Raw genomic sequence first — 25522 nt, forward strand, 5'->3', positions numbered from 1 at the left:
GAGATCTGGATAGCACAGTTTCACATTATGCGGGTGTCCTGAATGAGCTGTGGGTTCGCCACCTATGCAGAAAGAGAGAAAGTCCCTTTCCTTATCAGGAGGAATTTTGGGTTACACACCACTGAAAAAAAGGCAGGGACCTCCAGTCAAATTTGTCTCATAAATAGCAATGATTTAAAGGCTGAGCATGCTTATGCTTTATGCTTCTCAGAGCGTACAAATACAAATTAATTAAAGGTTACTCCAGGCTGTATATCAAAACCTGTTTACCAAGATATTTCTGAGAATTTGTCTGAGGAAGGAGTGCAGCTGAATTCAATTTGGGAGTAAATAAGAAGTGCGCATTTCAGTCCTGGTATGGTCTTAAATGTGGCTTATACATTTCATGTGAGGCCAGCTCATGACCTTACCATCTGCCCGAAGGAACACCTCCTACAAAGAATAAACTGGAATCTGACCTCCTTGCTCTGAGGTAGTGGTAATTTATGTCTCCCTTTGTTGGGAAATAGGTTTTTTTTTAATCTGTGCCTAGTTTGCTGGAGCGCAAAGGGAAGAAAGCAGTAGAGCCCTCCTTTATATCACCTCCACTCCCCCCTTACTCCCGTTTGCATGGCATGTAGTACGTATGAGTTGCTGCTGCAGTTCCCTCTGTGGCACTAGTGTCAGTGACTTTTTGCAGTCTCTGTGCTGCTGTGCAGAACAGTCCAAGGCAGGCTGGAGGCCAAATTAGCTGCTTGTCCATCTCCTTTGCCTGCCACTAGGCTTTGGGAGCCAGCTCAGGGCAACTCTACTGATATTCCTAAAGAGATTAGGTAGGGAGCTTTGTGCTTGAGTCCCCCTTAGCATTTAACTCTAGCAGTTAAATGCTAACCAACAACTATCTTGTTAGCCTCCACAGTCATACTGTCAGGCAAATGAAGTGATCGTGTATTCTAGTAAAAGAGGTGTCAGTTCTATCTGCTACAAAGGAGGTGAAGTTTGTAGGATTCTGACCAAGTTCAACAGGACTGTGTGGACACAGCCGATTTGACTGTGACAGTCTGGAATATCATAAAGCATAGGTAAGCCTTCATTTTGGTGTTATATGCATGCTGTCAATTAGCCAAGACTAGACTCCCCCTAGTTTCATATAGTTAAGACATCTTGTGGTAGAGAATATACACGTTTTCTTTTGTTGCCTATAATAGTGAAACTGAAGTTAGAGCTTGATATTTTACATTAATTGCTTCCCCCATAGAAATGTTCACAAGGAGGAGTGTATTTTTGGATCCACTCCCTTCCTTCTAGTTCACATGTTGACTTGTGGCTATGGTTTGGCCCACAACAGGAGGACCAAAATTGCGGTCCAGTGAAGCCTATGTAAAGCCCTCATAATATAAGCCTAAGTATGAGGTATGTTTGTGTATGTAAAAGACTGCACATGACATGCCAATGAACTATTGAAGATGGGCAGCTTAAGGACGTTAATGGTATACTAAACACTAAACCAGAAGAACAAAATAGAGACTTGTGCTTGACTTCCACACCCCTCCTCAACCCCCTGGATATTTTCATTGGAAGCAGTTAGTAGTGCTGATAGAGATTTCATATTTCAGATGGGAATGTAGTTTGGCAAAATATCCTAGCTTTCAATACAGACAGATGAATACAGGGTAACCTTTAAAATCCCCACAGAGTAAACTGTTGAGAAACAAAACAGACACATGGAGAGACCATCTGCAAATTCTCTGAACGTGCAGAGCTGTAGAATACCATCCAGTCTGATATCAAATAATTTTTAAGTGTGGTAAAATGGTACATATACTTGTGTCATATTAAGAAAGAGCAAAGATTAGGCTTTCGCTCTTGTTTATGATCTCCCATAGCAGCTACTACCCCAGTATTTATACGTTGAGCAGATCTGCAAGCAGCGGCACATGGTAGACTTCAAACACAAACGTGCTTCTTTCTGGCTCAAGAGAGGCCAGTCAGGGTTGCAGGTTTTCGTCTTTGCCTACTGGGAAAAATTTATTAGGAAAGCAGAAATATTCCCAGGGCTGGCAGATACTAGACTAAAGCCATGTAGCATTTTCCTTGCCACTGATGTCCCCTTGGCCATGAATGTTTTCTTTCCAGTGCTCGCATACCTAAGCCTTGCTTCTGTAAACTATGCTGGCCAAATGGATTGCAGTTATCTAGGTGAGTCATGGAAAGAGAGGTCACTAAGGTAGCTGTGGCCTAGGCAACTGATAAATCATGCCCAGAGTTTCATTTGGAAACAGAAGGGTGTTGAAAGTCAGCAAAGAGAGACTGTATTTTCATGTCCTGCACAGGAAGCAGGCTACTGTGCTCTGCAAAGACTGAAGCATATGCATTCTTTCCTCCTTCAATGTAAAATTCAGTGCAGAGCATTAGAGCAAGATAACACTTTCTTTTTTAAAAAACAACAAACAAACACATAGTGACCATAGCTAGCCGCGTGCCTAGCAGATGTCAGAGAATCTGCACTACTTTGACAAACCCGACCAGATGCCTCTATAAGGTGATAGGCTACTGGCTTAGCTTTTTCTTCAAAGTATTTTCCTCTTGCTATCAGCAACTGCTCTGTTCTGTTTGGATTTAGGATAAGTCAGCTGTTACTTATCCAAGTTCTTCTATCTGCATCGTGAGATGATGCAATGATGATTATATAGGAGGAAAACAAGACACACAGCTAAATATTCTTCTAATGTACAGATTTTGAAGAGGACAGAGGTAGCATCACTCTCTACAATGTCTTCACAGATAATAACTTGTAGTGAAAAGAAGATGGCTATCGCCGCTGTTTTGCTAAAATGATACAATCCATGTGTGCCATGCAACCAGCTCTCTGTGGCTGCTGTAGTATTATACAAGGGTTCTGTAGTATTGTACAATGGTGTGAACACTGAAATCACACTTCTTGCAACTCTGAAGAAGCAGGGGCAGGACTTGTGGAGGGAAGAGGGGTGCTGCTGTTCTGGCACCAGGAGATCAAAATTCACGTCTTGTCTTTGCTACAATCTCTCTTTCTAATCTTGGACAAATCGTATAACCTCTCCGTGATTCAGTTCATGATATCTACATTATCAATTCATGCTTGTTTAAAAAGTCCCTTCTATTCTGCCAGAAACTGAAGCAAGTAAATTGTGACAACTAAGCAGGGCAATAAGCCATTCCAGAGGTTAAGGACATCTGGTCTCTGATTTTTGTGTTTAACAAGAGATGTACTGTATAATGATGACTCCTAGTGGAATGGTGTTTTAAGTGTTGCCAAAATGAATAAAGAAAACCTTCGTTCTGGCAGTCTCTTTTTTTTTTATGCCTGGGCATTCTCATGCTGAATGCAGCAGCAAACCCTTGGTTCCCGTCTCCCTTCCTCCCTCCCAGGCTTTTCCCTCATACTCAAAAGTTCTATTTATGTATCATCTAATATGTTTAAGTTGTGCGGGGAGACAGATTTTCCAACACAACTGAACTAAAAGGAGTTGCAAAAGTTTTTTCAGGAAAATCACTGATCAACGGAACTTGCACTCCTCCAGATAGTGAACTGATATTTAAGTGTCTTGATCAGATTAGACTACCCCATTTGCCCTCTCTATAAGTAAAACCACAGCAGTCAGTGAAGTCCCTCTGTCCAAGAATTAAAGGCATGTTTATGGCAAACTGTGGCTATTTCTGTCTGCTCAGTGATTTTCCTAGGAATGATAATTTGAGTATGGAGGGATAACTGATATAGTCTACCACAGCAAGGCTTTAATCAAAGTCAACAGCAGTTTTACACAGCATTTGGGTGTTTATATTGCTGAGAAAGTGGCTGTATTTTTTGGCTGATTTGGCAGCTCTGCCTTTCTTAAGGAGAAAGTGATAATGTCCATTAGCAGTTTTAACCAGCAAAATGGAACAGGATTTGATCCGTCTACGTCCAGCGTAACCACTGTTTGTAGCATCTCACACTTTCTCTCTTTTTCTTTTAATCTCTGTCATTTTATCCCAATTTTTCATTTCTCATTCAGCCTTCGGCCACTAGTTCATCCAGATCAACATCATCGTTATTTTGTAGATTTTGCCAGATTACTTCTGAGAGGATTATTCCCAAGGAAGATATTTGTTCCCTTTGAAGTCTTTTGAAGTGCTTAACTTCCATAATTATTTTCTTAATCAGTATTTTTTTTAAAAAGTCAACATTCTTCTGTTTTAGGAAAACATGAATTTAAATAACTGGGTAGTCATTAAACTTCATTTTGAAAAAGTCATACAGCTGCAAGGTTTCTGTATTGTGTTGGATGTTTGCATACTTGGTTGCTCATCTGCACACCAGGTTCTGGTGATATTGGCTCTATTCATGCAAATAAGGACTGCGGGAGCAAGCCTCCAGCTGAGGAAAAAGAGAAGTTTGTTTTCTGCCTTCCCAACAATTTCCAAAATGCACATGAGATTAAATTAATATTTAAGTGTTGTCTTCTAAATTGACTTCCTTTTTACCAAAAAGTGCACTAGGCTTCCAAAATCCGCATATAGACAAAGTCATCACCCCTGAAGATCTGTGTTTCTATACCAGCAAACTGGTTTTGGTATCTCTGATAACCCAGGCAGAGTCGGATAAGTGGCACATTCTGAGGCTGTGAAAGGTCAGTGGTGGCCCTGAAGTACGGAAGCAGATGGAGGGAGCTGGAGACAGAGCATCACAACTATGGTGACTGATACAGGGGTAAACCTCTAAGGAACTTCACCGAAGAGTGGTTTGCACTACTGTGGGAGATTTGATTTCAGTACTTGCAGGCGTAGCTGTGCCTGGTTTTAGTCTCAGTAGTTTCTGTAATGATAGCTGTGAAGGGCATTAGGCTTCAGCATGGCTTAGCAAGATGCCTAGGGAACTGAATAGCCCACGCTGAGGTCCCTGTGGGACGGGAGTCCATGTTAGCTAATTCAGGTAAGTCTGTCTGTGCTGCAGTTATTCCTTTTTGCTATAGGACAAACCTCTGAAGCAGAGCAATGGCATGGAAAGAAAAGGGCTGTTAGCTAGGGCCAGTAATACCCTAATGGAAGTCCTGCCTCTTACCTTCACGATTTCATCTAATGTACTTTGCATGTGTTTTTGCAGATAAACCAGACCCACCTGCCGGAACACCTTGCGCATCAGACATACGGAGTTCCTCCCTCACTCTCTCATGGTACGGTTCCTCTTATGATGGTGGAAGTGCGGTGCAGTCCTACACTGTGGAGATCTGGAACTCAGTGGATAACAAATGGACAGATCTCACTACCTGCCGCAGCACCTCTTTCAACGTGCAGGACCTGCAGGCTGACCGGGAGTACAAATTCCGTGTGCGAGCTGCTAACGTGTATGGCATCAGCGAGCCCAGTCAAGAATCTGAGCTGGTAAAAGTTGGAGAGAAACAAGAAGGTTAGTTTTTGGGGAAAAAAAAAAAAAAAATCTTAATTTAATTAAATAATATCTTAACTGTTCCCCAGTGAGGTCAGGCACCTGTACACACTCTTTTGCATGTGCTTCTGTGCAATGAATGCTTATGCTGCCTGTAAGGGTGCTTTGCAGACTTCGTGTGGGTGTCTGAGCATATAAATTTTGCATGCATCCATTGTGGAAACTTGGCTTCAGGGATCCCAAAACCGTGCCTTGTGAAATCAACCAATATTTGGACTTCTGGCTTGCTGTGTGAGCACTGGCTGACAGACTTCTGTAGTTCAGTGCACAGGTAATGGGAGATGAAACCTTTTGCACATAAGTTACACATTCAGACCATGCCCAGTTGGAAAATGCTGTTTGGTGGCTTACCTGAAACGTATTGATGGATTCATTACAGTTCATACTGGACACACCATGGAAAAACAAGCCATGAACACTATCCCAAATTTGCTTTTGGAAAAAGTAAAAGTGCTTGCTGCTAGCCAAGCACTGAATATGCAGCAGAAATGGAATTAGCCTCTCATATCTAGTTGTCATTCCCGTGCTTCAAATCCCAGCATGGTAGAGCACCTCAGTCCTGTTGCCCCTACTACACCAATCTTGTGAATTCAAGGCTATCCTACTTAGTTGGTTTTGCAGCGTTACGGGTGCTAGAAATATTTTTTAGGGGTTTTGTTTACAGTTGCCCATATTTGTAAAATATTTTTCAGTATCTTTTGCCTCTTTTTTTTTTACTTAAGAACTTCTCAAAGGGCTAATGGGAAGAGCTGGAGCATTTTAGAAATTATTCGGAAATCGGTGCAAAATTTTAAACACACACGAAAATCAGCGTTATTTTTTAAAAAAACGGATACTGAATGCGTATTTTTGTGCACACCCACATCTGCTTACCGTGCAAGGATCGCTTTGATAGTCCTACCACACCAAAAAGTCCAGACCAGGAATAATGTATTTTGCCATTTTTCCTGTCTTTGAGGAGTGGACTGCGTGTTCTGTCTCTCCCTCCTTACTGAGGTATACAGGGCTTTGGAGTTTTAAGGGTCTCACATAATTCTTGTGGTGTTCTGTTTTATTGCCACAGAAAGACAAAATGATAGCACAGTGGTGCAGCACCACACACTGTGTAAGCCTCTCACCAGACATTTCCAAACAAAAGTAAATCATATTTCTCTTCAAGTGCTAAATTGGATGCATTCTGAGAAATTACTTTCCTCTATTTGAAAGACTTAAAACCTGATCTAAATCAAGATGCAGCTTCTCTTCAAAAGGGGAAAAATAACATTAAAATTGAAAAGGAAGCTAGACGGTATCGGCTCTTCATAATAAAATTCCCTGTGTTTGAATGCCCTCTTTCTTTAGTTGCAGGACGAACACCAGAATTCTAGAGTTGGGGACCTGACTCTTCACTACATTTGTTTTTCCTAGAGCAAGCACTACTTGTACCAGACTAAAGCAAACAAGCTATATTTTCTTTTTAAGACTGAGAGTTTTCTTACCTAGGTTTAATACAAAAAGGCTACAAAGTGTATGAATCATTGTGATGCATATAAAAACCAACAAAAAAAAGTTGTTTTGAGTGAAAAGAAAGTGTATTCTATTGGCAGAAGGGTCGGTTGTCTTGGCGCTCTCAATGCCAGTGCTTCTTTATTTTAATTGTGGATACTGCAGCTAGTGTGGACAAAGGGCAAGTCATATAAAGCGTGATTTTTCAAGTGGGTGAATCTAACTGGTGCTTTAATTAAAGGCAGTGGAAAATGCATGTGTTCAGCACCTCTCAAAGTCAGGACTTTAAGCTGCCATCTATGTAAACAGCTGAGTAACGGGATTTTCCATTCCTGACAGAAAGATTGATTAACGATTTTCATACTGAGGTGGCCAGTGCATATTAGCAAGCTCAATGTAATCTTAGCGAAGAAAGTCACAGCTAACTTTTCACTGTGCATTTAAAGAAAACAGCTACTAAAATAAGGTTGTAAGTCACAACAGATTAAAGTAGGCATTGCCATGTTTGAGGAAAATTTGGTACTGTTGACTCATTTCTGAGAAAGGTTTTAGCACAGCTACTCAGCGCTTACCAAGCTCAGATATGTTCCGCTTATCTAATTTAGGCTTCCACTGGTGGACCAAAATGTTTCTAGTTCATGGCTTCAACATAGTGTCGCTGCAGAACCGGGAACTGACTTCTTTGTCTAATCAGTGTTTGGCAGACAGTAACTACTGGCAGCGTGGCTGGGATCAGCTCCCTTATGCAGCCCTTAAAAGGGGAGGAAAATGTGATGTGCTCTGTGCAAGTGTGGTTTCTGGCCGGGGAAGATCTGAGGACAGCTACCCTTGAGTGGGGAGGGCTCGCTTCCCTCCCTGCTCTTCTGGTGAATCCCTGCAAACCGGCTAGTCTGAGCTGGGACATTCAAGGGCTGCAAATCCAAAAAGAAGAGAGAAGAGCTTTAGTAACAGATTATATCTGCTTGATTGGCTTTGCTACCGGAATACAGATGCAGCATTGTGTGTTGGATGTGAGAAGGTGGTGCCCATGCATCAGACCAGCTATTGGCTCACCCTGAACCCTTTCTGTTGTTTTCTTCTCATATGCTGCATATAAATCTATACTCTCAAGCATCCAACAGTGTCCAGAGTACTGCATTGATGTTTCATAACACAGATCTGTTCACACAGTGGGGATAAATCACTTGTTTCGGCTTGTGCTGTACGATGGCAAAGTGCAGCTTCAGCAGCTAAAGGGAGACTTGTACAGGTCACTGTGCAACTGCCTTTGCAGTTTCTCAAATTACTGTCATAGCCACAGGTCTTAGGAGCAAGCCCAAGCGGTGTAAATAACATATAACAACATTCCAGATACAACCCCTTTCCCTTCGTACCTGCAGGCAACACAGGGAACAACACACAAATTGCTACTGACAATTCATGCACATGAAAATTAAGAATTAAAATCAAGACATTTAGGCCAGCTTTTACTCTGTCTTCTGTCACCGGGCTTGCCAACATCTGTGCCTGCCTTTGAGTAAGCCTGCAGAACTGAGGCTCCATTTGGACCTCAATGGTTTCAAAATGCAGCCATGCTTAGGGTAGCAAATTTTCTAGTCATCTTGAGCATAAAAAATTTGCCTGGATGCTTTGCAGGAAATCTTTTCATGTACAAACTTGCTTTACTTTTGGCTTTGCATCAAAAAAATGCATAGAGAAGCTAGAAAAGGATTTGTCATTGAACCAAAAGCGTTGTTATTGATTTTAAGATTTTAAATGTATTTTCTATTTCACTAAGTCATTCTAAAGCTATTTATTAGTTGACTTTGAGCTGATTCAGTATGCTGGTGTTTCTAGGAGGCAGGTATAGTAGACAAGTACTGCAAAACACATGAATATGATTTATTAAGAAAGGGACACCAGACTGTGATTGTATAGTCTGTAGTCACGTAGAAGTGGTGAAGAGATTTTAATTATGAAGTTAATGCACAAACTCCCTGACTGCTTTTTGCAGCTTAGCCACAGGGTCTACCAGTTGCCCCTGTTACTGTGAATAATGTGACTATCTTATATAAGTACCATATCCTATATAATAATTTGTTCATTACTTTTTATTTTCATCATAGAACTTAAAGAGGATGAAGCAGAGCTATCTGATGATGGTAAGAAGTTCATATTTTAATTAGGAAAAATGCAAATCAGTAGTTTTAATTCATGTTTTATGGAGGTTTTAATCATGGTCTTTATTATTTATTTGTAGAAGGGAAAGAAACAGAGGTCGACTATCGGACGGTTACTATCAACACTGAACAAAAAGTTTCAGATGTCTATAATATTGAAGAAAGACTTGGATCGTAAGTATGATATTGTCATTTTGAAGACATGGAATTTTCAAACTACCAGTCAATTATAAAGATCATGTGCATTCATTCTTTGACGGTGTCTTGCACTTTCACCATTCCAGCTGGGCTCCTCTGTTGCAGTAAAAATAGATTTTAACATAAGTTGGCCTCCACTACATAAAGATCCTTTATTCCTATTAATCAATAATTTTAAATAGGCACTACATGCATTTCTGGCAAGGAAAATGGAGCCAACAGATGAATGAAGCTAGAGGTTTCATTCGTTATCCAGTGTTCTAAAAGCTAGCTGAAAAAAAGGTACACATTGTGCACTTGCATTTCCATTATATCCATTAGTGGTAATAAGATTATCCTGCCCACAGGCTAGAATCTCTGTTGACAGCAGTCATAATCCCAAGAGCATTAATAGCGTTGCTCAGTGAAGGTCAGTGATTAGCCTGGCTGCGTTTCCCAGTGCTCAGACTCGTGGTTATGTGAATTGCATGCCATGATAATCTTCCAGCGATTCGTGCTGCTGGTGGTGCTGAAGGCGAGGGGTTCCTGTATGCTGCCATTAAGAAACATTGATAAAGGGCTCGTAGAGATAGAATTGTACATATACGGCAATGTGAAATACTAGTACTGAAGCCTTGGGCATTCAGGTCCTGATTTCACCTATGTCCTATATCGGAGATGTCACCTATCTGCTGCCCCTTCAGAGGTGTATGATCTGTAGAAAACTGTGTGCAGAAAAACTTGAGTCACATGAATTAAAGCCTGGTAGGAGTCCATTTTTTGAACACTCATATAAAACGTGCTAGTGGGAGGTGTCCCCCCCATGGCAGGGGGGTTGGAACTAGATGATGTTTCAGGTCCCTTCCAACTTAAACCATTCTATGATTCGGTGATTCTGTGATCTCTAAACGCGGTAGTCATTCAAAAGTTCTTGGAGATTACTCTGCACAAAATCAGTACAGAACAGTACCTGATATGAAGACATTTTTATTTCAGAATGGAGTGGTTGCACTGGAATATTTAGTAAAATGTTGCTATTCATGATGGTACATACATTGCAAAAACATTTTATGGAAATAGTTATATATTTTCAGGGGAAAATTTGGACAAGTCTTTAGGCTTGTTGAAAAGAAGACTGGAAAAGTCTGGGCAGGAAAATTTTTCAAAGCATATTCTGCTAAGGAAAAAGAAAACATAAGGGATGAAATCAGCATCATGAACTGTCTACATCATCCAAAACTTGTCCAATGTGTAGATGCCTTTGAAGAAAAAGCCAACATCGTTATGGTCTTGGAAATGTAAGTATAAAGCAAATCACGCTAACAAAGCTAATCATGTTGCAAATAATTGTGCATACAAAAGTAGCAACTTACCTAGACTTGGGAGTGTCAAAAACTTTGGCATCTGCAGGGCCTGGGTGGTTTTCACATCTTGCAAGTTTTTCCAATTATTTATCCAACTTGTTTAAACTGTGTAAGTGAAATTGTGTTGTATCTCTTAAAAATCAGGGAAGATGTGTTACAGTCTTTATTGTCTAGTTTGTTTGTTTTTTAATCAAGTACATGCGGTGTTTTTCTGCAGCTCACTCTTTTATTGCCAACTTGGGACAGGAAAGAAAAAAAGCTAGCTGCAATTTGGACTTTCATTTAGAACCAAAAACATGTTTAAGGAGGAGAAAAAATATGTTTTTTCTTTAGGCAGTTCTAACCACGTATTGAAGAAGCTTGTGTCAAATTTCACTTAAACACTGATCAGTTGTCTCTTGCAGACAATTGGATGTTGGTGCACAACAGATTGCAGGAGAGAAAGATATGCTTGAGAATGCAAACATCTAAGATACGTTTTAACAAAACAGTTGAATTTCCATGAAAAATTCACCCAGGCAAATTTATAGCACCCAAGAGGTATTGGGAACACTTCAGTTTTCATCAAGTGCTATATCCAGGTTGTATATTTTTAAGAGACCTTAAAGGAATACCCTGATGTGGTTTTCCTGCAACAACATAAATACTGTGGTTGCAAAACATTTATTTATAATAAAGGAGTGCTGTCTGGAAAATCTCCACAGGTGAACACAGTGAATTTTCTAAATCTAGATCAGTAGATGCAGAAAGATTACACTGATTGTTCCCCCCAAAAAAAACCTAACTGAACAAGAATTTATCTGCCCCTAATGTCAATATACAGATTCTCCATAATGGTCCAGGTGTAGCAGTTGTACAAGGGGATTTCTCCTTTACCTAAAAGACATCGCACTCTTCATCCAAAGCTATACAACTAAGTAAAGCTGAATTTGAACACAGCCTATGTTGCTGACTTGTTCTTGCTGAGTAAGACAGCGACACTTATTTTTACCTCCCAGAAACTGTTCACCTTGAGCTACTGACTCCACACCGCTGTGGGATATAGCAGAGAAGCACCCTAAAAGCAGTGCTGTAAAGCATCTCACAGGGCTGTGTCTTAAGTATCTTTGTATTTGAAGATAGTAGATATTTACTTCCAGAGAAGAGTAGATTCAGAGAACATTCATGCACCAGAATTCATTATAAGAAAAGAATCTGCGCAACATGGGATGGAAAGTAATGGTCAGACTTCAAAAACAGTAAGAATGCCCGATGTGGCCAACATTTGCGTCATCCAAAACACACCTGCTTAGTGTGAATCCCATACTTGTGGCAGTAGTGGCTGGAAAGAAAATGAAATCCTGATCTGTGCTGATGTTTTTCCCAAAAGGTTACATCAGTCACTATTCGGCTGCCGCATCTACTTCATGTGCTGTCAGCTCAAGAAGGAGAGGCAGGTTTTTTGCTGTTTGGAAGTGCTGAGTAAGATAGAAATTGTTAAAAGCAAGAGAGACTATATGTCTATTTTGCTTGCTTGGCACTTGGCTAGATTATGTGCAAACTACTATTGCACTAGCATATTTCAGAGACTGGATCTCCATTATACAACCTTGGTACTTATGTGCAAGAAGGTGCTTTTATTTTTAGCTTCAGCAGTTGAGCAAGCTGGTGACGGTAGGGGAAGGGAGCCCTACTTAGCTTGGAATTGGGAGCTGGCAGACCTAATGGAAAACAAGGAAATGTATAAAGAGTTTTGAATAGCATATGGCTTCGCACACCATTAGTTCCCCTCTGCCAACAAAGGGGTTTTACTTTTTAAAAATGTAGAAAAGTGCAATCAAATTTAAAGTAGTTTTATTAACCAGTCTAATTAGGATGTGATTTTAGTTTGGGGTGGCCACTTTTCTGGCTTTTGAACCCCCGCACTGACATTTCCATAGTGTCGAGTGCTGCAGGAGGTAGGGTTCTTAAAGCAGCACGCAGGCAGGTGGTAGCAGTCTGTGAGATGCTTGCGTGACACCTTCACGTCAGATGACTTGGTAGCCTCTATACTGTCACATATTACCCAGCTGACACAGTCCCGCTGTGTCAGCAACTGCAGCTGTATTGTTAGAGAGCCACTGATGGATCGTTTCTGCTTTAGCTGTGAAGCTAATAGTTCTTTGCCTATCAAAGAAGTTGTGGGAAATACCTTCAAAGTACCTTCTTAGTATCCAAGCAGTTCTCAGAGCTGTGATCAGAGTCTAAAAGCATGGATTTCAAAGAAATGGAGTTCTCCTGCCATCAGTCTCCTTATAAACTCGATTTTAGTAGTGACTGAAATTCAGCAACACCCCTCCACTCAAATTGGAGCTACTGATGAAGAGCACCTTTGGGTTGTTCTTCCTGATATTCATCCTAAATTTTTCATTTAAAGTTTATTCCCATATATTTCTTATAACTTTTTTTAACTTCACCCTCTCTCCTTTTAGTATTTGTCGTGCCACTATTTAATACGGTTTGATTTCATATTTATAATAAATTCAGAATTTTTTGTCATTGATTTCAAATCAAACACTCTAAGGGTTCAAATAATTTGACGTGTTCTTCCTTCGAAACCCTCCTGTCTACCATTTGCTGGAGCAAATCTCAGGCATTTCCTTTTCAAATATAGCGATGTACCTGCTCCACAGTAGTCATCTCAGTGGAAAAAGAATATCTGAAAAATAGTAGCACGTTGTGAATGGCATTCAACGCTGGGAGCTAAGTGCCTTTAAGCTTTTACGTACTTCAGATAGTCAGTTTATTTTAGCATAGATCAGAAGATTATTGTATTGCAAATTAAGATTTTTAAAGCAAAATTTCAGCAGTAAACTCCATTCATTTGGTGTGATTAAAGTCTGCACAAGTTACTAAGGTTTTCTCTTTTTTTCAAGGTGAGATTTCTTAAAATTGAGAAATTGAGAAATAAAATTTCTTAAAATTCTTAAAAAAAAAGTTGAGTATTTGCCTGGGCAACTCCAAGGTAGATCCTTCTGATTGTTCCTCCATGACCAAAACCTTATGATAAAATATTTTTTAAATGTGTATTTTGTGACTCTATAGACAGGAATATTTTCCTCTGTGACCTCATCTGGAGAAGACTGAAAAGAGGAGAATCCAGAAAAAAAATGAGAGAGATTTAGATTCTGAACTAGTTGTGGCGGTGTGAAGAAAGCCGACTTCACTTTCTGTGTATACGTAGAACCTGATCTGCATTGGTTCAATTCAGCTTCCTAACCTGGCAAAAGTTACACTGGATTTGTCTCAGGAAATAAATGCAAAAATATGCATTCTATAAAAGCAATTGCAGTTTAATCTAATGATGTTACTAGACTGTCTAGCGGTCCCAGAGTAAAAACAGCATGCAGATGTATTAACTGTAGTTGTCCAAATAATCTGCTATATGATTATAGCAGATATAACATCCAAATAATATGCTAAAAAGTGGTGCTTAAGAGAATGGAATGATTTCTGAAAATCTTTCATTTCAGGGATCTGAAAAGTATGGCACTTTTATAGTAAAAATAAGTCATCATTATCTGTGTTAAATAGTCAAAAAACAACTGGTATTTTTTATTATTAGGGCGGTTATCATTTGGAATTGCAGAGTGCTCCAGATATAAACATTTTGCATGCAGATGTTTTCCTAAACATTTCCACACTGGTTAATGTCTTACTGAAATAACAAAATACTAGGTCCCCGACTTACCAGAGCTGTTTATTCAACAGCTTTAGCCATATTATTGGATTTATGTTACAAATGTGTTACAATCCCAGTTTGTCAAGCGTATTCTATTCTTACTATTTTCATGTTAGTAGGAAACTGCAGTAGCATTTCTAATTATATACATTCTGAAATCTTATAGCCAAAGCAACAAATGTGTCCAGAACTCCAGATGTTTCAATTTCAGTTTAGGACACGAGGGATATAATCGTATATCTGACAACCTGCGAACACTGCAAGGCCGGTTTTCAGTTGTGTGTTTTCTTTCTGTAACTGAAATGTGCAATTACATTTGGCAATAAGCATGAATGCTGCAAAATATTAAGCCATATAAAGACCGTGGAGCATTTAATTTAGAACAGATTTCTAAGAGCAAAGCTTCTCTTCACCATTTACTCCTTTCTGTATGGGTCATTCACTCGCTGCATGCAAAAAAGTACTTCCCATCTTTGGATGTAAGCAGAAAATCAGTGATTACTCAGAATTTAATAAAAAAACCCTCACAACCAACAACCAACCAAACCACAACTTAAATTTTGCTTTATTAAATCTAGGTTAAAAATGTCCCACTTCAGTTCCACAAACAGTTCAATCCAGGAGATTCTACTCTGGAAAGGTGAATTATTTCACATCTCCAGTAAGCATAAAAATGGAACTGACCTACAAGGCGTGTGATGATAGTTCAGCTAAAAATACCAGCGCTGAAAGAGCTGTGGGTTATATCCTTGTCCTGTCACAGCTGAAGAGGAAATTCCCTCTGAGCTCACTTGGGTCAGTAATTTACCCTTTGAGCTTTGCATTCCAATTAACCATGTCATTTGAATTCTTCCTTCTTCAGCCTTTCTTTGTCACTCTCAATCTCTCTTCTTCCCAAATTTTTGCCAGTCTACTAGAAGTTTTGTCCTCTTTTCCTGGGACTCATCCCAGGTATTTTAGTTTTCTTTATTTCTAAATTTTGTTATCTGCACTTTTGTAGTGATGGAGCGCAGAATGTAAATCCAGCTACATCCCTACTACCTGGGATAAAAGTACGAGTGTTTCACAGTCCTAACCTGGGAAAGAGATTCAGAATGGAAAAAATCTATTGATTTATACCACACACAAGAGGTGATTCTTCCTATGTGATCCGTGTGGCTATGGAAAATGCCATTACAAAATATAGATTGCGTCCTGAAGTGACTTTTGCAAGCTTGAACTATCTGTATTTGTGTAAATAGTTTGATTACTCCTCAAATCAAAATGCTACAGCAGGCATTTTATTCTGTCTTTCCTAGGGTTTCTGGAGGAGAACTCTTTGAACGAATCATTGATGAAGACTTTGAACTGACAGAGAGAGAGTGCATTAAATATATGAAGCAGATTTCAGAAGGAGTTCAGTACATCCATAAGCAGGGTATCGTCCACTTGGATTTGAAGCCAGAAAATATTATGTGTGTCAACAAGACGGGTACAAGTATCAAGCTCATTGACTTTGGACTTGCAAGAAGATTAGGTAATGACTTTTCTCCCTGTTTCAATATGACATGGGGAAAAGGGCAGGACAAGCAGTAATTCATACTTACTATTATATTCTTTCATGTATAAAGAGTAAACATACACCTTTCCTATAAATAGTTATGGTTTTAGGAAAAAAAAGAGAAGGGAAAAAGAAGGCATTCAAGAGTGAGAGTAGGGCACCTCCCCTTCAAGAGGAGTTTGCAGTGACGTGTGTACAATCTACCTGTCTGTTTCTATGGCTAGGGTAGCCCTGTAGATTACCAGGTACAATACATAGTAGTAGTAATGTTAAAAAATATTTACATTTGCTAAAGGAAACCATAAACCACTAACTATCTAACTGTAAAAAATAGAACAAAACCTTGACCTTCATGAATACTACAAATCCTTGAAACTTTTGTAACAGCAGGAGTTAAGGTGTTGTTCTAGAAGTCTTTCAAATAGCGGTAATTACATCCAATTTACATTTCCCCGTTAGCTTTTATCATTTCTTATCCTAAGCAGCAGCATATTGTCATGCATGTTAAACATGGGGGGAACTCTGTAAAGAGCTGTGTTTCTGTCATGCTTAAAATGATTAATAAAATAGCACTACTCAAAAGTAATGCAAAGGGGTTGGGAGGGGAGGAAGTTCCATTTGACAACCTCCTCCTCTTCCTAAGCTGTTTTTAGCTGCTTCCTATCATTCATTTTGGACTAAGCTTTCCAACGTGCTCTGCAATTTGAAAGCCAAAGACCTTGGAGGGTTCTTGTCTTCATATTGCTCAGGGTTAATTCAGCTCTAAAAAGCAGCCTCCAGTTGTGTTTGTTAGTGTTGAACAATACCAACCTCACACACTGATCTTTTTTAATCTTGTATTTTCACAAGAGAAAAAAAATCATTCCAGGAATTAAAAGGAGCTAAAATAGTTTATGAACCTGTTACACTGGGTGAGCTGAGATTTGTGGCTCTTCTGCCATTAAATCAATTGGGACAACTCATATCAATTGCTACTCTATGTAAAGTGGCCCGCAGCTAGATTCTTAGTTGTAATCTTTTGCCTTCCCTCTTTAAACAAAATTATATTTAAAACTTATTAAAAAGTAGAACAATGATTTTTGTAGGAGTAAAGTTTGGAATTACAAGCTTCTGATTTTTGTTATCTGCCCACATGCTGCTCATCCTACTTTTTTTGACACTTAAGTAACAGGCTACTGCATACCCAGGATTATAATTTTACTAAAACAAATGAAAAATGGTATGTTGGATGAATAGGGGAAAAGAAATCTGCTTTTCAGATTTTTAGATGATGTTCGACTCCAAAAGGGCATTACATGAATCTCGGTCACATGGACACTGTGAACTCAGAGATAAGGTATTTATTCCATTCATTAAGAAAGAGAGATCGCTGCCATTTATGTTCTTTCAGCAGCATGAAACCAATAGTTTTCTGGGAGCATGAACTGTATTTTGTTCTTGTTGAAGAAACAGATGAACTCTTAACTAAGTTCCAGTGCTGAAGTTTTTGTTATCAGAGGTGTGTGAAAGGCTTCGTCCCATGACGTTCCAGCTGTCAGCCTGAAAACTGTATGCTTACTGCTAAAGCGGGTGATTTCATCAACAGGAGATATAATGTAACCACAGAATGGCCTTTTTATGGAAATTTCTTTAACTACTATTTAAACTTCAAACCACAGTTAAACCTACATTTAGCAAAAGGAAGATCCTATTTTCAGTAGCCTGTTCACATCCACCAGCTTTTCCATTTTTCTCTTAATCTTGTGGCATCACTGTATATTGCACGGCTGACTCCAGCTTGTGAGCTGCTACAGTCATGCCATATTTAGTAAATCCCTAACCTATATATAACTTTTCTTGATGTAGAAGGATGAGAGCTATGGGCACGGACACTGATTTTAATTTTGCAATACTGTACATTGATTTGGCTTAATATGTTCCTGATTCTTGCAAAGGTACATTATAGGTATTTGCTGTTTCTTTCACCAGCTGCCCTTCCGGGTAACTCACTGCGTGTGGCATTTCCCTGGGAAGAGAGCGTGCCCTCCCATTCCATGCCCATAAAGCAAAAGCACTGTGTTAATCATGAAGACATTTATAACATTTGGGTTGAGATGTTTTCCAAGAGTAGAAAACAAATTTTACTGTTTCATTTACTTACAAAAATTGCTAAAAACAGTTTTCACTTTTCAAGAAGTGCCCTTTTGTTGCCAGTTGTCTTATGTGGTGCGTTGAGGGCACTGTCCTTCGCTTGTGTTCCTTCAAGCCTTGTGATTTTGAAATGGTGTGTCAAATTCACTTTGGCTTTGGTAGATGTGGGATTGGAACCCTCATACTATGGACCTGACCCCAGTTGAGCGGAAACCACTCAACCAAGGATGCGCTGAAGGGAACAGTGGCTGATTTTGCACTTCAACTTCTGAGATTTAGTTTTAGCTTTCTGTAACTAGTGCAAACTAATGCCTCTAAATTCAGTGTTTTGATCAGCTTTAAAGAAATTAGAGTCAGCTCCTTCTGCAGTCATCTTCTGCAGCTAATTAGTTCTCTTATACTGTCAGGAAATACCAAAGCTGCAGTGGGATATTTTCCTGACCTTTTTTGGTGTGCTGAGGAACACATGTAGAAAATTGTTTAAGATAAACTTCTTGAGAAGAAAAGAGAATGGTTTTTGAGTACTGTAAAGATTTTTTTTTTAAATCAGTTGATTATACACAGTGTCGGCAACAGTTCCCAGCTAGCTTGTCAGCTTTCTGTCTGAACTAAGGGATATCCAAACACAGATCCTACTTGTGTACTAAGCTTGTAAACATCTGGGTAAAGATTTGACATATAATTGCATAGAAAAGGTCTTATTCTTCTCTTTTTTTTTTAATCTTTTATACACAGAAAATGCTGTATCAGTTGTTTCACACTGTATGCTTGCACTCAAGTGCCATGTTTTCAAAAAAACATTTCTCTGACCTATGGGCAGCACATTTCATACACCAGCCTTTTGCATACACAGTGGCTTGTGGTAGTTTACACAGTGCCCAGAAAAGCCTCCAAACTTGGATGTGGAAATCTGAGCCTGAGATTTGGATGATCATGATGAAGCTTTTATAAAATAGGTTCTTTGTGACAAATTTCAGTAATTTTTCATAAGGACTGTTAGAAAAAATAAAGTAGGTGTTGACCTTACAAAGAAGGCACATGGGAAGATGGGATCATAGGCTTCCCGTTCATGCTTGGAAAAGGAAGGGTGATCTCTCACTTCTCATTGGAACTGTGGAGAAGACGTTGCCCTTGGTTTAGGCTAAGTCAGTTTAGATTGGATATTAGGAAAAGGATACTACTTTCTGGGGTAAAAAAACCTCTGGTTATGTGAATGTAGGGATGTTGTGGAATAGCTTTTGAATGTGCTTTTTAAAGGCTAGTCAGACATCTGGCAGGAAGGTCTTGATATTGGTGAACTTGCAGGGGATCTAGGTGCTTTCCTGGGGCTGCTCCCAGGCATTCTTCTGTCTGTTTCTCTCTATAGAAATGAGTACTCTTTGCAGGGAGGGGTCTCTGAAAGCAGGGATAACATGTGAAAATGAGGTTTCTAATTTTCAGTGCAATTAATTTATTATCACCATAACTGAGCAGAGCAAAAAGGGTTTCACAGCATTTAAAAAGGGAAAGTGGCACGACTGAGTGAATTACTGTGGTGGTGCTTAGAAGTTGTGTCAAGCATGCTGTTCAATCATTAGGCAACTTATTAACCCCATAAATCCTTCAATTTTCATTTGGTAAATTGGGGATTTGCATACCTCAAAAGAGTACTTACTTAGGTGTACGATTACATTTTATCAAATGGCTTAACACCTTTCAATGGAGGTAACTGTAGGTCTGGAGTCAGTATTGGGATCAGCATTTATGTTGCAAAACTTGGTAGAGGAAATTCTGGTAAATAAAAATATAAAGTATAAAAATACTCTGTAAAGATTCAGTGTTGTGGACCAGTAGCTTCGCTTGTACTCTTCTCAAAGCTTTGATCTGCTGCTGTTTGAGGTTTTTTAAGCTTTTCTCTTGATTACAGAGTTGCAAATCTCTGTACCTTAACAGGAGTAGGATTGGAATCTCTTACATCTGTTTCTCTTCCCGTTTGTATCTGTTTTGTTTAGATGGTAATCTCTTTGGGAGAGGGATGGTTCCTCACTATGTCATTCTACTGGATGCTACTCTTGCACAAAAGATAGATGTAATCCAATGAATCTCACTTAGGGCAAATACTGATTGCTCAGACATATGTGTAACTTGGACGAGAGTTTCTCAACCTAAATCCAAGCCTGTTTCAAGTCAGAAACAATTTATTTCCTTATATTTTTATACTTTTATAATACAAATATTTTATTGAGATTTTTTTCCAAGTCCCTAATCTATTCCTTAGTTTCCTTCCTTCCTGACCTTGCTTATTCTTTTCCTCTTCTTCACAAACATTTTAGAATGAGCATCAGTGAAAGTGAGCCCATTGCAATCTGCCTAATAATTTCTATCTATCGAAATTATTTGTGTCATGTTTCACACTATGACTAAAAGTTGGACATAAAAAAAAAAAGCATAGTTGCACACTGGCAGTGTAAACAGGCAATACTGGGTTCTGAACAGGCTGTTATTCTACCTTCATCACTGTATTTTCCCGTAGAGCGATACTGGTGGGTCAGCACAGGAAAGATGAAGAGCGAGTTCATGCATCCCACAACCCGATTCTTTCAGTTCATATTGCTAGCAGCAGCTTCATCACAGATCATTTTAAAAGCACCCACAGCGTGTTTAAGCAGAGACAAATGTAGGACACCTGTGCCACAAGCCAGCTGAATAGAAGTTTAGGGTGGCAGCTGATGACTAAGCATTTGTGGTCCCCCTTCACCACTTTGGAGCTCCACAGGTATGCTTGGAGGCAAGCTTGGTTTTGAAAGCAGCCTGAAGCTGAGTTTTACTGACAAGGCTGTGATCTGCCAGGTGCACGTCATCGGCTTCTTTTCTTGTTTCATCACCAACCTGTGCCACTTCAAATTTCAGAGACATGCAACGGTGTATCAATTTTCTTTCCTGTTTAAACTACAAGAATTGTGTTGGATTAAAATAGTCATTTCTTATTGTTATCATTTTGTTGGTACTGTTCCTCTTTACAGTAGAATCCTTGAGCAGATAAATCAATCCTTGATAAATCTTTGATAATTTGTGAAAACTTCGACTTCTTTCTAACACTGGAATCCTGAAGTCCTCTTGTGCAGCTGCTGAAGTGATGGAGGCTCAAACACTTTAGTACTTCAGGACATCCAGGTCTGAATTGAACACTAAAAGTTCTCCTCTTTCTTAGACTTGGTCTTGTGGAAACTCCTTGCAATAGGAACCTTCTTATTATGTGCCTTGTACAGTGCTGTGTGCTTGAGGATGCTTAATAATTCTTTATTGCTATACATGTATCAGCTAAGAAAATAGCCATTCAGCCAATTTTTTTTCTGATAAGGATCTTTAACAAAACTGGTTTTCCTGTTACTGCAGAATAATTGTTTTTGGAAACTTGCATGTAACAGTTAATGGTTTTCTCTTTCATTCTTCACAGAAAATGCAGGTTCTCTGAAGGTTCTCTTTGGGACACCTGAGTTTGTGGCTCCAGAAGTTATAAACTATGAACCTATTGGATACGAAACAGATATGTGGAGCATAGGAGTTATCTGCTACATTTTGTGAGTACCTTTGCTATTCGTAACACAAATCCTGACAGTTGTTGAACATATGAAATTTTCATAGGAAACTTCTGAATTTTTCTCCAATTTTCAGCCCTTTTGTATTCTGATTAGCAGCTCCAGCGTGTTTAATAAAAATTCTCTGTTCTCTGAAGGCTGTAACTGGTAAACTGCAGAACTAGCAATTGTGGAAATTCAGCCATTTAGTGCTGTACATCTTACATCATAAACCAGCAACGCTTCATCTCATTTAAAAAGACAATGTGACAGTATTTTATTATTAACTTTAAACTATTTTTCCTTCCCAGATATTAAAGAGATATGTTTGGGCATGCACTAATAATTGAAATTTCCATTCTTTTATTCACAAGAAAGAAATGTTTTGTGAAATTTTGAGGCCTTCTTATTCAGATTGTATCCCAGCATGACCATATCTGTTCACAGTGAACTTTAATGTATTATTAAGCACAAACCACTGAATAAATACATTTTATAAGCAGCATGGATCGAGCTCATGGAAATATTTTAGAGGATGTTTGGCTTCAGCTCTCGGTTACGTATTTTGGTATTTGATTTGATCTTTATATGTGATTTGATAACACGCAATTATGAACTTCAGTGGGTCTAGAGAAACGTATATGGAAATAGGATCTCCATGCCTAGAACAGCAAGTGATCTTCCAACTGTGACTTTACACTTTTGATGCCATATAAACAAACGAAAAGAGAAGTTCAGTTTGGAGCATGGTTCTTTCTCCCTCGCTCCAGTTTCAATAGTAAGTAAATGGCAGATCTGCTTTGCTTCATTCTTTTAAAAGGCTTCTCTCAATACCTTACTTCCTTTTTTAAGAGCCCTCTCCTCCCTGGCTGCACTCTTCCTTGACACCTGGCAATGCACAGTTGTAGGCCTCCTCTTTACTCAGTCTCCCTGTAATTCTGCTTGCCTTGTCAGCCTGTCCTTGTTCTCTTATTCTTCTCATTTACAATCTAAGCAACACCATTTTCTTTCTTGTCCTGTGCAAAAGCTACTACATCAACTCTCTTACTCCCAGCAAAGATTGAATATTTCTGTTATCTTCCGTTTCTTACGTGAAGTGTGCTACACTCTTCAAGGTCACTTTGCTCTGCCAGTTTATTTAAAGGACCTTTATTTTCCATTCATTTCCAGCATTTCTTTCTAGATCTTGAAAGCTCATTTGGATCATCCTGTAGTTCAAATAATGTAGACCACACATGCAGTACTCGGATGACAAACTCATTTATTTCTCTAGCTTTTGAGGCCTCCTGAGTTACAGAGCACTGAAGAGCGGTATGGAGATCCCAGACTGCCTCTACAGGCAATGGAAAACCCAACAGTTCCATCAATGCTGCATTGCCCCCTAGAGGCCTCTCATGCGTTAAGGAACAAAACGTTAACCACAGCGTGACACGCACATTTTGGGGGGGTTAACGTCTTTTGCTGTCATTTGTTATCAAAGTATATGTGAGGTTTTGTGTGTTTGCAGTGTAAGCAGTGACATGTCAGACAACCGAGGCAAAAATCGGTGACGGCAGTTGTGTGTGCTGCAAAGGCACCCAACCAGGGGTGCTGCTCCAATACGGTATGTGCTGGAGAACACCGTCATCGTCTAAGTAGACAAGGCAAAGGAAGCAGGTGAAAGAGATGGAAAAAAGGTGAAATGTCTTGCCAAAGACCAGTCTGCCGGCAGTGGCAGAACTGCTTCTACCCAGTTTCTCTGTGCCACCAGAAGCAAGATATTTGCATGCTGTAATGTTCAGCTGATGGGATTGGGGTGGTGTTACACTTGATTCGGATGACCCGATATGCCTTGTGAAATATATTATGAAATTACTTGTTTGCTAAGATGTCTTTAAGCTCATTTAACTCCTTCTGAGGGGAAAATTACATTACGCAAACACAACAAAAATCTTCCTTTTTTGATGCACAGCTATTGCCACAATAATGATTAACAGTAAGAATCAGCTTTTGTCTTTCTTGCGACAAGAATAAAGTAATAGAAGTTAGGGAAGACCTGTGAGTCATTGCTCAAACTTTCCCTCTCCACCCGAGAGTGACAGACTCCCAATCTGCCTTCACTTCCTTAAAGCCCAGCTATTTTTGCAGACTCACAACTCTGAGCCATTATCCAAAATGGACCATCACATCATCGTTACAGAATGCAAATAAAAGTCATTGAGAACTGCATCTCTCTTTAGTTGTAACGCTGCTTTCCTGTTTTGATTGTAAGCTCAGAACTGCCAAATCTCATGCACAGAGTATAAGACTCACTCTGGTGTCTCACATATCGTCATTGTGCTTGTAACTCAGCATTTGTGTCCCCTCTACCCTGACATGGTGAGTGGGGCCATGAAGGAAGAGGTGAGCTCTGCAGCAGCACTGGGCTTAAGGACAGGTCTGCCACAGGCAGCCGATGGCCCAAAGCTGCTGTGTCCATCCTATGTCCTAAGCGAAGCAGCAGGGAGCATGCTATTGCATGACTCTCGCTATTGCAAAACGTCTCTCCTAGCCTTCTGTTATGCAGGTGTAAGGACAGATATCGCGCTCTCCATTGGGATGCTGCATCTGTCTTCCTTATGGCATGACTGACCTAATTCCATCCTATGGCTCATGCGTTCCCTTTTCACATTTCATAGCTACACATTAAATCCTTTTAATCTTTCTGGATAACTTATTCAGTTCTGTCTCTTCAACAGTCTTTGTTCTTCCTTAAATTTCCCTGTTTGTATTCTCCACCTCATGTTTTTTATCTTCCACTTTTATCTTGTTCTCTCCCCTGTTCTGCATCACTGTACTGTCCCACATACTTAAGTTGATCTATTGCCTTTGAAGTAACAGGCCACAAATATTATAGCTTGTGTATATCATCTCCATTTATGTCTATTTCAGTGTTTCTTTCTGCGTTTGCAATAATCTTTATCTAATGAAAGTTAAACATCCTGAATTCTTTCCAGCTCTTTCTGACCCATTTATTTTTTGGGCATTGCTGAAATTGTTTTTGTGGGGTTTTTTTCTGGTTATTTTCTGATGATCCATTTGGATAGTAAGTGCTTCCAATATTTATTAATCTGAAACAGTCTCTAAATTCTGTTTTTATTTCAAACCAAATTTCAGTCTAAGATTTCAGCGCTGCATGTACGTACATTGAACATGGATAGCCCTTTTCCTTCTGCCGCCACAGGATCTGACTAGTTTCAGTGAGGAACTGGCTGTGGCTGATTCAAACTTCTGCTTGCTCTCCGTCAGTTCTTCTTGCTTTATCAGTGCCAGGCAGTGTATATCTTTTCAGAGTAGTTGATCTCTGTCAATTAATAATTTTTAATACGCTATGTCTTAGGCCGCTTTTTAATACATTTTATCTTGCTGTACACTCTTCCTTCAGCACCTTCCTGATAACACACACCCTGATTCTTCAAACATTCCCTTTCCTTTTTATCTATTGCGTTATTCATCACTGCCATTATTCCGCCCTTCTTTGGCCATCTGGGTTGGTTGGAAGATCTTTTGGCATCATTCATCTTTTGGGTCTGCTGACTTGGGACTTTCATAAGGCAAGACACTCTGCTGGTTTACACTTGGCTCCATGTCGTATGAAAAATTTAAGCCTCCTTAATATAAAGATGAGAGAGCACTCCTTGTTATTTCAGTAAAGCAAGTTAGGAGAGCTTTAGTGTCATGACTGTACTGCTCAAAAGAAAATGAATTATTTGTTCAGTGGCAGTGGAAAATTGTGATTCCTCATTAATCCACTGGGCACGTAAAGCAAGAATGAGAACAGAGTAACACCCGTGCTTCAGCATCGAGCTGTCTTCCTGTGGGGGGGTTTCAGTGCTCTGTTTCTTCTGGGAGACAACCAGCGTGGGATTCAGTCAGCCTTCAGCTAAAGAAAAGTTGGTTTTGGCCGGTGGATGCATGTCCCCTCCAAATAGGCTGAGATGATGTATTT

The 25522-nt window shown here is 39.5% G+C and overlaps 1 protein-coding gene across 5 annotated transcripts in view; it reads left to right on the plus strand.

Moving 5' to 3' along the window:
* MYLK (myosin light chain kinase) overlaps positions 1-25522 on the plus strand; it is a 219919-nt gene that overhangs the window by 183074 nt on the left and 11323 nt on the right. For all 5 annotated transcript variants that reach the window (XM_054210264.1, XM_054210267.1, XM_054210266.1 and 2 more), the window contains 6 exons: positions 5102-5404; positions 9034-9069; positions 9168-9261; positions 10359-10562; positions 15627-15844; positions 21435-21558. In XM_054210264.1, the coding sequence (XP_054066239.1) occupies positions 5102-5404; positions 9034-9069; positions 9168-9261; positions 10359-10562; positions 15627-15844; positions 21435-21558 (979 nt within the window). The remainder of the gene's footprint in view (positions 1-5101; positions 5405-9033; positions 9070-9167; positions 9262-10358; positions 10563-15626; positions 15845-21434; positions 21559-25522) is intronic.

This window comes from Rissa tridactyla, chromosome 7 (genome assembly GCF_028500815.1).
Source record: "Rissa tridactyla isolate bRisTri1 chromosome 7, bRisTri1.patW.cur.20221130, whole genome shotgun sequence".
Classification (NCBI taxonomy): domain Eukaryota; kingdom Metazoa; phylum Chordata; class Aves; order Charadriiformes; family Laridae; genus Rissa; species Rissa tridactyla.